The following is a 13,646-nucleotide window of genomic DNA, read 5'->3' on the forward strand; positions in this document are numbered from 1 at the left end:
GGTGCGACCAGTGGAGGGAAGGAGGCGCGGAAGGCGTCCAAAGGTTGACCGTGCCATGCTGCTGGTAGCACGGTGGAAGCAGAAGGCGGCGGCGTGTCAGTGGGGAGAACATCGTCGTGCCAAGGACGTGCGGCACAATGGGGTTTTGATCCGATCAAACGGGCGGAGTGCGTCGAAGATGCAATGCGATGTATTGCCAAAGTATTTGCCGGCGAGTGCCGCGGTAACTGCAACGTGTCCGGTAACAATTTGTTATTGGCAGTGTGACATAAAGGAGCAAGCACGCTGTGGCTTAACAGGTTGCGTAAAAGATGTCGGATGAGCAACACTCGCAGTAATTACAGAGTTATAGAGGCACTTGATATCACAGCAGGGGAGAAAACAGCAAGCTGCATATGACTGACACTGGCGGCAGATGACTTCGGTGTAGACGGAAGTGTCACTTCAGAGTCAGTAGACGGTGAGTGTGTTACAGCATTAAATGGCAGAATGTTCCGAGCGGAGTTGACGGTGTCGGTGTTTTGATGTGCAAAACAGCCGTGATCGAATGTTGGGGGGCGTAGCCGTGAGTGCTGTGCATGAGGCATGGTGACGGCGAGAGGTGGTGAAAGGCGGACGTAGTTGGCGAAACCGTGGTCAGAGCAGGAAGGCGATGAGATGTAATGTGAACGTGAAGAAGTCGAATCGGCGGATGAACTACTGGTCCGTGGCATAGAGGGGACACAGTTCGATGGAACTGGAGCTGCTTGTGTGCTATTGTTGTCAGCGCTGCGGTCGAGCTGTAAGGCTGCAAGCTGCTTCCACGAAACTGCTGCACGGTTGTGTGCCGGAGTGGAAAGATGCTCACTTGTCGAAGCAGAAACGGCAGATATGTTGGTCATACATTGCGGAAGTAGTGAAGAGGGTGGCAAAGCAAGCGGCACTGGAATGCGGCTGGTTATGCAGTGGTACAGAAATGAAGTGTCTGGAACTACCAAGGAAAGGTGGCAGCGGTGTAAATAAGTTGTTTGTATCACATCAGTAACGTAGAATTTCCTCTTGAGGCGGCATGATGATGACAGTTGTGACATCTGGGACATAGATCCATGTAGCATGAGCGTCACGGTATTAGTTGTAGCTGGTAGTAACGGCGAAGGATCGTCAGCAGTCAGAGGTGGAAGAATGACAGGAGCATCTCGTTGCATGTCGTGCTCGGTCGGTGTCGGCTGCAGCATGTGTAAGTGATCTGGTACCAACAAGTTGTATGTCGCAATTTTCTCAAGTAGCTGTTGCAGTTGTTCAGGTGAAAATGTATGTCATGAAGCAGTGTGCTGTGTATCACTGAGTAAGATGGGGTCGAAATCAGAATCTGTCTCATCAAAGGGTAACCTGGGGTACAGGACAAGGTCGGCGGCACAGTATTGACGTAACAGTTCTAGTAGAAGAGATCCTGTGTGCGATCGCAAATGTGAAACTCAATGCTCGGTGGTGGCAGAGTGAGAACACGTTCACTGCTGTATGAAGCATGGATACAGCTGAAATCGTCTTCTAGGGTGGGTGATCAAGTTGCGGGTACGATGGAGTAGTGAACGGCCGGGTGGTAAGCGTGCGTAGTGTCTGCGAGTTGTTGACAAGATGTGGGTGCGGTAGCTGTGGTGGGATCGTATGTCACGCAGCTATTTGTTTTGACTGGGTCGAGGTCAGTGAGCCAGCAGGCGGTGGCCGTGACGTTGCTGTGGGTAGTGGTCGAGCAGAGTCGGTGCGGCTCGGGTGCTGTGTAGAGGGAGGCGTGGCACGTCCAGTGTTGCACTGAGAAACAGCCGGCATTGTCATCGGTGTAATTGGTGTATTGTCGCTGATTGGTAGGATGCCCTTGATGAAACTGTTCCTATTATGTTGGTGACAGGTGCTGAATTAAAGTGGTTTTCGCTCTGGTGTACTTGTCACTCAAATTGTCACAGATAATGTCCGTAATTGTACAATGAGAGTCCTTTAGGTGCCTGAAGAGTACAAGGTATTTTTCACTTTTGTTGGTGATGCCATAAGAGGAGAATATGTATTCCGCCACCATGAACCACATTGGAAGTTGGTCCAAGAGAAATGTTGGTAGTTGAATGCTGCAAATGAGGGACAAGCACGGAGAAGCGGCAGAAAAGTTGGCACGAACATTCGAACTCTGGAAGACGGGCTGTGCGAAAACCGAGTCGAACGAATTTGCACGCGGCGTGGAAGACGCGGTAGCCATGACGGGCGTTTGTGAATTCGACCAGGCATGTGATTTAGCCGTAGTTTGGAGTTCGTGCGAACTGGGATTTGCAACATAGTCCCCGTTTGTTTCAGTCCATTGTTTGGCATGATTGTCCAATGTCGAAGCATTGCAGTGACGAATGTCACTGTAATAATCATCACACAAAAGCAAGTTAAAATTGTCCAAATCAATTGGCGAAGGAGCACTGCACTGTCCGGAAGTGAAATTACCGACACGTTGAGCGGGTTTCGATGGATGACATGTGCGCCTTGGTCACATTGTCGATGTGTGAGAAGGTGACCAAAGTTACAAAAAACTCCGATTCACACAAGAGTCAGGAATTTACACACTAATTACACTTCCTGTACACTTCATCCAGATGCGGCGCGATGCGAAGTCAATGGACGTAGAAATCCGACAAAGGGTTGCTGCATTGTTTGTCCATGGCGATGTTCCAGTACACATTTCTGTTGTCGTAAGAGGCATTAGTGAGCATCGGGGTCACCAGTATGGGGATCAAGATGTTATGTACAGTAATATCGAACCCAACATTAAGTATTCACTCATTTATAATGAATTAACTTTATTTTGATCATGTTGGTACAAACACATCCCCTCGAATACAGAGTTCGGAACACACTGAGATCGACAGTTTTCAAAGAAGTTTGTTCTCAAAGATGAGGCGGTCGACTCTTGCAGTCGATAACCGCCACAAGCCCATAAATGCCAATGAGCCAGGTCACAACATTTCAGAAGAGGATACCATGTTGGATGGAGGTGAAGTTGAAGCTAATGGTACTAGAAGACATACAGTAACCTCTCTTTTCTGCAGTGAATTTTCAGCAAGTTTTGAGTATATACTCGTTCAGAGAATAAAAAAAAACTGACAAACCTGTCATCAAGTGTAACTGGATAGACCCACTGTAAAAGGTAATTACATCATAAGAATAAAAGAAAAATGTCAAAAGAAAAAGGAGTAGGCCAAAACCTACTGTGACTAAAGTTGTGGAAAGAGAAAAGAAACTGAGGAAGCTGATTCTGATATCTTTTTGAAGAGTGATGACGGCCTGGATGATGTCGGTTCCTTTGAAGTATTCTTGGACAATGACAAAATAGTTTTTAATGAAATGATAAATACATTTCTGTTATTAATAAGAGTAATGTGATAGGGAAATGTCCAATTTCTCATATTGCTACTTGGGTGGGAAATATCAAATGAGGAAGCTGCTTTCTGTCTAATAGTTCTCTTGATATTCATGGGAAGAAAAGTACAGTGATTCTTTGTTGCGCATCTCTCATTTTTTATTAGTATCAATATATTAATTATAATTGTAAATAGTTCCCAACCACAGTTGGTTGACTTTATATTAATAAAAACAGAAAAAAACAAGTAAAGAAATTTTTGTAGTTCACTCTGACATAGATTCATACCATAAATATCCTACAAATCCCACCAAAAATCACACTTATACATATATATCATGTTTTGGATTCTCTGTGTCATTTTTAAGATCTCAATCTTCTGTTTTCAGTGTACATAATACTATAACATGTGTATCATATTCCAGACCAGCTGTAACATATTTAAGATTTTCAGTCCAAAAAAATGGTTCAAATTGCTCTGAGCACTATGGGACTCAACGTCTGAGGTCATTAGTCCCCTAGAAATTAGAACTAGTTCAACCTAACTAACCTAAGGACATCACACACATCCATGCCTGAGGTAGGATTCGAACCTGCGACCATAGCGGTCTCGCGGTTCCAGACTGCAGCACCTAGAACCGCATGGCCACTTCGGCTTTTCAGTCCAGGAACTTACACAACATTTTTGTTTTTTCTAGTCACATTGCTTGCTTTAAATAATTAAATACAGTATCATTTTAAAGTAGTTTATACTTTCTAACTCATAAAATTTTTGCCTAATGGGTACTCTTTTTGTTTAATGCATACAAACAAATTATGTGATTTTGTATCATATTTAGGTCAGCTTAACCTATCATGAGTAAAGTGTTTTCTTCAGTACAAGAATGTGTAACCTTTTCATATAAATGTATTTTCTGCTCTCAGTAGTGCTAAGCATTACATTTATAGCATGGTATAATATATTAAAACTAGAAAGATGAAAACTGATTTTCATGTTAAATACTTATTTTTTGGTGTAACAGACAAGGTGATAAATGTAAAGAAATTAACAAAAAACAGTTCTGCAAAATGGGTAATATACTATAATATTATGTACTGTACTGAACATGTGTGTGAGGTTTGATTAAAAAGTAATGGGAAATGTTTAATTTTACAGGATTTATACATCCATTTTTCAATTTTTTCAAAAATCTTGTTGGTACACATGTTCTTGATGAACGTTTGCATTTTCAAATGTTTTGAATATTAGTTTATACTGGACAGTAAAAATGTTATAAGTGTTTTTGAGAGCTCAGTGAACTCTTACTTTCAAAAAGATGGATCAAAGAATTTGCATTTAATTTTGAGTTGATAAATGGAATAGCAAGAAATACTGCATTTGAATTTGTTGGCTGTGGCTTTTGGCTAATCTGCCATGTGTAAGACAAGAGTTTGCAAGTGGTACAAACATTTCAGTGAGGGTTGAGAAGACACTGAAGTTGACTACTGCCCTGAACACCCTAACACATCAATTACTGATGACAATATGGAAGAAATAAACAAACTGGTCCTGGAAAGACACCAAATCACCATCAGAGACATTGCTGATGATGTTTGCATATCATTTTGCTCATTGCAAGCTATTGTTTCAGACGTTTGGGGCATGAAACATGTATCAGCAAAGTTTGTTCTAAAATTTGTGAATTTGAACCAAAAACAACATTGCATAGACAACATTCAGTAATTGCTGAATAACATCGTCAACGAGTGAGAACTTCTAAAGAAGGTTATAACGGGTGATGAAACATTGACATATATGGGTATGATGTTGAAACCAAGGCCAAATTGTCCCAATGGCAATTTTCTGAAGAGACAAGACCAAAAATTTAGACAAGTTTGATCACATGTTGAGGTTCTTCTCACTGTTTTATTTTATTGCAATGGGATAGTGTATAATGGATTCCTGCAATAATGGATTATGCAATCAATAAGGAATACTACCTGGAAGTTATGCGCCATTTTCTTGAAGCAATCTAACAAAAATGACCAGAACTGTGGCAAAATCACTTGTGTAAATTGCATCACAGTAAAGCTCCCACTCACACCTCAATGCTTGTTCATGATTTTTTGACAAAAAATAAAACCAATGTGTTGCCTCAGCTATCATACTCACTGGAAATTGCCCCCTGTTACTTCCTTCTATTCCTGAGACTGAAGAGAACCATGAAAGGACATCATTTTGCCACCAGTGATGAGATAAAAACAGAACTGCTGAAGGAGCTGAACACCATAATGAAAACTGAGTTCCAGAAGAGCCTTCAAGATTTGTGTATTATATCTCTGGGGGATTAATTTGATGGGGAAAATGTTGATGTTGACAAATAAATAAAGATTATTTAAGAAAAACAAAAAGTACCTTTACTTTTTGATCACAACTCTTATGTTCTACAATAAAGTAGTTTTGTATTGACAAACAAATTCATAATTACATCCACAGGAACAATTATAGTAATAGTACATGCCTTCATTTTTGGAGGTACATAACACTATCACATAAAGTAATCTGGAACTGCTTATAATTGAAAATACGTAGATGCTGTTGTGGTTATCTGGAACTGCTTATTGTGCTTTTAACAGCAATGATACATTACTAATTACTGGAATAATTTATTATCTTCAGAATGTTATAATGTTGAATTGTTTCTTAACATAACTGAGATAAATACACTAATTAGGATGGGGTTCTCACATGTCAAAGAATGATATCTCTGTATAGTGCATAATTGAACCATATTACATTGAATTAGGTGAAAAGAAACACCAATACTCAGAAAGCTTTTTGTAAGGACATATCTTTTATTTACACTTTCCATCATTATTGGAATCTTGAAATCATAACGTATGATAAATTAAGGCTAAGAATGAGTTTGCCAAAGGCTGCAATTAATATATTTCTGTTTTTATTATAATATGATTGATTTTGAGTTTTATAGGCTTATATACATCAAAGTGATGTGTGGTGTGTGTATCTGAGCACGTTGTGAGTGGTATTGTATGTATCATTTGAAACTGAATGTTACAAGAGGACAATTGATGATAGCAAGCCATGGTCCTAAGATAAACATACCAGACATTGATTTGATCTATATGTATCTAATACATCTAAAGATGAGGCTAGAAGCCTTGAAGCTGATCATGTTATAATAAAATTGATCATTTCATTGCAGTCTGAGGTAAATTCATTCTTACTCCAGTTCAACATATCATTTGTTTCAAAATGGTTTCCTGAGTTTTTTGATAAAAGTGATGTAATAGTCCCAGATCAAATGCCCCAGGAGGATTAACGATGAGGATGTTGACCAGTCTGGATGTGGTTTTTAGGTGGTTTCCCACATTCCCTTAGGTGAATACCAGGCTGGTACCCAACTCCATACTCAGTTACATAATTTGCTAACATTTAGAAAACTATCACTCACTTTCAAATGAATAATGCTGCATGTAGACAGTTGAGGTACACTTATTCCATCCCTAGAGGGTGACAGGGTGGCAAAAGGGAAGGTATCTGGACACCTCTTACATTCACCATGTCAAATCTGTAAATAACCATGCCAACCCTGTGCCATTGTGGAATAGAGGCGCCAAAAGAAGAAGGGAAAAAGAGAAACATTGATGAAAATAATACCGGAAATTTTATAAAATGGTTTTATTAAATGATTATTCCTTGTTGTTTGTCTTAATATAATGTCAGACCTGTATAAATATTGAACTGGTGTTAATCTTTTAATAGTCTATGATTCAACATCGTGTGCTATTAATGTTACAGTGCTTGCAGTAGATGAAACTTTTTGTCTTCTGTTAATTTCCACATCATGAGATATAGTATTTTTTTGAGGTGCTTCTGCATGAATACTTTTCTTAACATCACAAATATATTTATAACAAAAAGATGACAACCATTTATCAGTAACTGTCTTCACTGCATGTCTAAAATTATTTCCAGACATGCAGTAAACAAAAAAGTTTATTGCAAAATTACATGAATATATAAAAAAGAAAAGACCACGTAGCCATTTCAGCAGCAGGGACTGCTTCTTCCTGAAAAGAGAAAACATTTACATTTAGTGTTATACAGTTTCACAGGATTTTTTGTACATCAATCTTGACACCACTGAATGGTTATCAAAGAAGGAGGAAAACAACACAAACACAATTAGACCATTTTAGCCAATCAGAATGTTGTGATACAACATGGAATACATCCACAATACTTTTTAATTCCTTCAAGATTTTTATAGCATTTGTCATGCATTGAACTGCTTGTTTCCACCAGTGAATATTGTGGCAATTTTGCACAGAACCCCAGATTACCATTCTAAAACTGACTATAGATGTTCAGTATCATTCCTTTCACACAGTTGGGCAGGACAAGGTACACAGCGCAAGTTTACACACATCTCTCTCAAATTAAATCCAAACACATCTATTAATGCAACTTTGTCTCACTAATGCTTCCCTTGTTTGAGACCAACATCTGAGCCGTAGTAAGCACTTGATCAATTAAGACACTGATATAGATTTTAATTATATTAGATTTTATACAGAAACAGTGAAACCAATGAAGTATAATAAGTGTGCAGTTCATACCATCACAGAACTACACCTACACTCAACAGTTTAAAATAAATTACCTGATACACGAGTTTCTTTGGGCATCCTTTGATTTTGTTGTTCAGAATACTGTGAATGATGATACCTCATTCTGTATCACAATTTTCTCAGCATCTTTTGATTTATAATGAATTACCATGGCATCAGTTACATTATGCTAATGTCCTCTTGGCAATGATCCTTAGTTTAGATATTAGTAAACAGTTTTGGAGAATCAGGTTATATAATTCATATTGGACTGTGACTGCAGAAACAGTGTGTTCAGCATGTTATATGAGTTTTGGTATCACATACATCATAATGGCTACATCATAATTTGGGGGAATCTTCTTTAGATAACTTGTTCTGGGGACTTGGTTTTGTCCATTATTTTTATTTGATACTGATGTCTCACCACATTGGTGCCATCATCTTTGAAATTGTTCTCAGGACATCCAACATACTGACAGTTTAAGAGTGTCCTCTCAACTTACATAATGAGTAGGACTGGCATAATGCCGAAGTGACCTAACTGGCTGCTGGGGGTGACAAGCTGAGAAGAGCGCCAGAGGAGCACAAGTGCAACATGTGGGTGCAGGGTGTATCATAATTAGTAACAAAAACTGACATGGATTAAAGTACTCAATATGGAAGCAAAATTTCCTTACACATTGCATTGCAAATAACCCATTTGTGAGATCATTGTGAATGTGTGGTTATGAGCTGCCACTGACTTCAGCATCAAATACCACCTAGTTAGTATAACTTATTTGAAATTTTAACTTTTTGATCAGGTCCCTATCTAACTGGGCTCTTATTTTACTCAATATCCTTAACAAGTAATATGATACTGCTTGGGCATAGAACATCTTATAACTTAGATACACTTAGAAGATCTTTAGATAATCCATTAAACTTGACAGCACAGTACAATTTACTTCTCCAGTTCTTCAATTTTATCAATGAAACTGTTGTGCACTTCAATTTTGACATGATCCTGGATAAAAAAATTATAGAACTGAGATCAAGTGATGCTTGAGGCCAAGGCACAGCACCTGCTGCCCTACCCATCTCAGGGCATGGTGACATGACAGATGTTGTCCTACACTTGCAGAAGAATGTGCTTTTCCCACATCATGCATGTACCTCACTACCAAATTATGGACCACGGGTGAGATTTGAGACCAGTTAGTTGAGAACTAGTTTTTTTTAATTTTTATTTTATACATCTAGTTATGTAGGACCAAAGTGAGGAGCAAATCTCCATGGTCATGGAATGAGTCTGCACATGTAATTAATATCAGAAATGTTAATAAGACTTACAAGAGTCCTATGTTGATGACAAGCTTATAATCAAGAATTTAACACATGTGTGAACCATGAGGAAATTCTTCTGTTTAGACTTGAAAGTGGAATGATTACTTTTTAGAGTTTTTAATTCTTGTGGTAGCTAATTGAAATAGATGCAGCAGAATACTGCATGCCTTTCTGCACAAGAGTCAGAGAGATGCAACGCACATGTAGAGTGGATCCTAGTGTTAAATCATTGAAAGTGGCCAGTTCTTGGAAAAAAGCTCATATTGTTACCAACAAATGACATTTGAAAACTACACTGAGCACCAAAGAAACTGGTATAGGCATGATTATTCAAATATGTAAACAGACAGAATACAGCGCTGCAGTTGGCAAGACCTATATAAGACAACAAGTGTCTGGTGCAGTTGTTAGATTGGTTACTGCTGCTACAATGGCAGGTTATCAAGATTTAAGTTAGTATAAAGGTGGTGTTATAGTCGGCGAACTAGCGACGGGAGACAGCATCTCTGAGGTAGCAATGAAGTGGGGACTTTCCCATACAACTATTTCATGAGTGCGGCATGAATATCAGGAATCCGGTAAAACATCAAATCTCTGACATCACTGTGGTCGGCAAAAGATCCTGCAAGAATGAGACCAACGACAACTGAAGAGAATCGTTCGAGGTGACAGTAGTGCAACCCTTCCACAAATTGTTGCAGATTCCAGTGCTGGGCCATCAACAAGTGTCAGTGTGCAAACCATTCAACGAAATATCATCGATATGGGTTTTTGGAGCCAAAGGCCCACTCATGTACCCTTGATGAGTGCACAACACAAAGATTTACACCTCACCTTGGCCCATCAACATGAACATTGGACTTTTGATGACTGGAAACATGTTGCCTGGTCAGACAAGTCTTGTTCCAAATTGTATTGAGCAAATGGATGTGTATCGATATGGAGACAACCTCATGAATCCATTGACCCTGCATGTCAGCAGGGGACTATTCAAGCTGATGAAGGCTCTGTAATGGTGTGGGTCATGTGCAGTTGGGCTGATATGGGACCTGTGATACTTCTAGATACGACTCTGACAGATGACACGTATGTAAGCATCCTGTCTGATCACCTGCATCCATTCTTGTCCATTGTGCATTCTGACGGACTTGGGCAATTCCAGCAGGACAATGTGACACCCCACACATCCACAATTGCTACAGAGTGGCTCCAGTAACACTCTTCTGAATTTAAACACTTCTGCTGGCCACCAAACTCCCCAGACATGAACATTATTGAGCATATCTGGGATGCCTTGCAATGTGCTGTTCAGAAGAGATCTCCACCCTCTCATTTTCTTATGGATTTATGGACAGCCCTGCAGGATTCATGGTGTCAGTTCCCTCCAGCACTACTTCAGACATTAATCGAGCTCATTCCACGTCACATTACGGCACTTCTGCGTGCTCGTGGGGGCCCTACACAATATTAGGCAGGTGTTCCAGTTTCTTTGGCTCTTCAGTGTATATATTGAGAGGCCAATATCATAATTTCCAGACTCTGGAACAGGAACTGACAAAGCAATTTATAAACTTTCACCACAAATTGCTTGAACTGCCCTTTTCTGAGCCAGAAATACTCTTTGTAAATGGGAAGAGTTAGCTCAGAACATAATGCCATATGTCATAAGTTTATGAGAATAAGAAAAGTAGACTAATTTTCATATTTGACAGTCACTTATTGCTAATACTGTTCTAATTGTAAATATAGTAGTATTCAGCTTTTGAACAAAATCGTGACCATGGGCTTCCCATGGCAGCTTACCATTTGTTGGAATACCTACAAATCTGAATTGTTCATACTCACTACTAGTCATCTGCCCATTCTCTTTAATGAAAATTTCTGTTTTAGTTGAATTATGTGTTACAAACTGTAAAAACAAAGTCTTACTGTGATTTAGCATCAACTTATTTTCTACAAGTCACGAACTTATGTCTTGCACTGCACAATTCAATACATTGCCTATGTTGCACTCAACATTTTTCCCCGCTGATCTAGTGTCATCAATTTTAGAATAGCCTGTCACATGCCACCTCATAGCTATTCTCACTACTGTGGGGAATGAGCTTTTGCTGTCTGTTCTTAAAGTACGGGATGAAGAGATTGTGAGCTGCCCTTCTTATTCCATAATGGTTTAACTTCTGTAGTGATATCTTACAGTCAACACAATCAAACACCTTAGCTAAATAAGAAATGCCTAATCTTTACAACATTTTTGTTCAATCCACCAGTTCCTCACAGAGAAAAGAGAATATAGCATTTTCGGTTGAGAAATCACTTCTAAAACCAAACTGTATGTTTCACAGCAAATTATGTAAATTTAAATGATCAGCTACACTTATATATACAATGATGGCATAGAAATAGATCTAAAATTGTATACATTATACCTTTTTTCTTTTTTATAAAGAAGTTTTACAACTGAGTACTTTAAACATTCAGGGAACTGTCCATTCCTAAAGGAAAAAATTACAAACGTGGCTAAGCACAGTGTTAATGTATAGAGCACAGTTCTTTAATATCCTGCTATATATGCCATCCTATCAAAGAGAGTTGCTAGTGTCCAGCAATTTAATTATTGACTCAGTCTCCCCCTTGTCAGTATCATGAAGGTATATTTCAGATAGCAGTTTTGGAAAGCTAATTTCTAAGAATGTTACATGATTCCCTGTAGAAAATGAGTTTTCCTTTACTTCACCTGCTATGTTCAAAAATTTATTTTAAGTACTGTACATATATCTGATTTATCAATAACAAAAGCATTTCTACTGCATATGGACTTTATATCCTCAACCTTGTGCTGTTAACCAGACACTTCCTTCATAATTAACCATATGGTTCTTAATTTTATCCTGAGAATTAGCAATTATATTTGTGTACCACATACATTTGGCTTCCTAATGACATTTTTAATCACCTTAGAACACTGTTTGTAATAGTCCACTACAGTTCAGTTGTGATTATCCCCAATTCTAACATTTTGATACAATTTCCATTTTGTCTACATGACACCCTTATCCCATTAGTCAGCTATTCAGGTTGCCTGTTAAGAGATAGTACCCTGTTCAAAATGTTCTAATAGGAAGCAAGTTTCAAAGCACATGAGTAATGTGTTGAGGGAAGCAATGCATTTATTGTCTATGTTACCAGCACGATGAACATCCTGTCACTCTTGTTCTTTAATGATGTTTAAAAAATCTCAGTTGCCACTGGATTAACACTTCTAAATGTTTTTTAATTATATTTAACTTGTGAGTGCACAAATTCCTTTTAGTGTTAAAATTTGTCCATCATGATCTGAAAGGCCACTTACCCTTTTACTAATGGATCACTTCTCTAGTAATGAAGAATAAATAAAAATTTAGTTTATAGATGTGCTACAGCTCCCCTCTACACTGCATGAAAAAAAAGTCTGAATCAGATAATATGAATGTAGCAGATCTTCTAACAGTCTCTTCCTTGTACAGTCACTTATAAAATTAATATTAAAGTAACTACATGCAACTAATTTCTGTTACTTTCTATTCAGTGAACCGAGAACCCTCCCTAGTTTGAACAAAAACATTCTGAAATCAATAGTAGAGGACCTAAAGGTAACTAAAATTAAGGGTTAAGTTTCACTAAATTCAACTGCTTCTGCATAATGTTCAATGTCCTATTCAGTGCAGTGCCTTGATACATCAACAGAGGCAACTGGAATATTTTTTTCATGTTCATTGTCACTACTGACTCTGCAAATAACTCCTTGAAAAGGAACTAACTAATTTGCACTGGTATAGGAAGCCGCTGAATTTTCACACTGTTTAAGTTCTGCTCTGATATACCAATAATGTCAGATTCAAGCTCTATAAGCAGTTAACTAATTTTACCTGTAATATCCATAACACAGGGCTGCTATAAACAACACATGCATTTTCAGATCTCCATATTTTCCAAGGTATTATGTGTACAAACAAGACTGATACAAGAATAAAACCATAAATTCATTACATTTGCATTTTGCATTCTACAATGTTTCTCTCAGATCACATGAAACATGCTTAAGTAGTATCAGGTTTTGTCCATACCTGACATAATAACATTCTGTCAACAGTCATTGCAGCAGCCTTGATACTTTCTCTGAGCCGCTTCAGTGTTCTTGGCAGTGGGGGTACATAAATATGGTCCTTAATGTACCCTTAAGGGATGGGGTGACCTGGAGGTCCAAGAGGACGCAACCACATTGTCTGCACCACTACGCCCAATGTGGCAATGCAATGTTCATTGTTTATGTTGAGACGAACACTGATGCTCC

At 38.5% G+C, this 13,646-nt stretch overlaps 2 protein-coding genes across 4 annotated transcripts in view; both read right to left on the bottom strand.

Annotated features, from left to right (window-relative positions):
* Nucleotides 1-338: 338 nt before the first annotated feature.
* On the bottom strand, nucleotides 339-1,214 carry LOC126249213 (mucin-5AC-like). The gene has a single exon (XM_049950867.1). The coding sequence runs from the start codon at nucleotides 1,212-1,214 to the stop codon at nucleotides 339-341; it is 876 nt and encodes a 291-aa protein (XP_049806824.1).
* A 5,074-nt stretch (nucleotides 1,215-6,288) lies between these two features.
* Nucleotides 6,289-13,646, bottom strand: part of LOC126248289 (uncharacterized) — a 343,564-nt gene continuing 336,206 nt past the window's right edge. For 2 of the 3 annotated variants that reach the window (XM_049949142.1, XM_049949143.1), the window contains exon 9: nucleotides 6,289-7,444. In XM_049949142.1, the coding sequence (XP_049805099.1) occupies nucleotides 7,138-7,444 (307 nt within the window). In that variant the 3' untranslated portion in view covers nucleotides 6,289-7,137. The remainder of the gene's footprint in view (nucleotides 7,445-13,646) is intronic. The other variant, XM_049949141.1, reaches the window with a different exon arrangement.

Source organism: Schistocerca nitens, chromosome 3 (genome assembly GCF_023898315.1).
Source record: "Schistocerca nitens isolate TAMUIC-IGC-003100 chromosome 3, iqSchNite1.1, whole genome shotgun sequence".
In the NCBI taxonomy this organism is placed as follows: Eukaryota; Metazoa; Arthropoda; class Insecta; order Orthoptera; family Acrididae; genus Schistocerca; species Schistocerca nitens.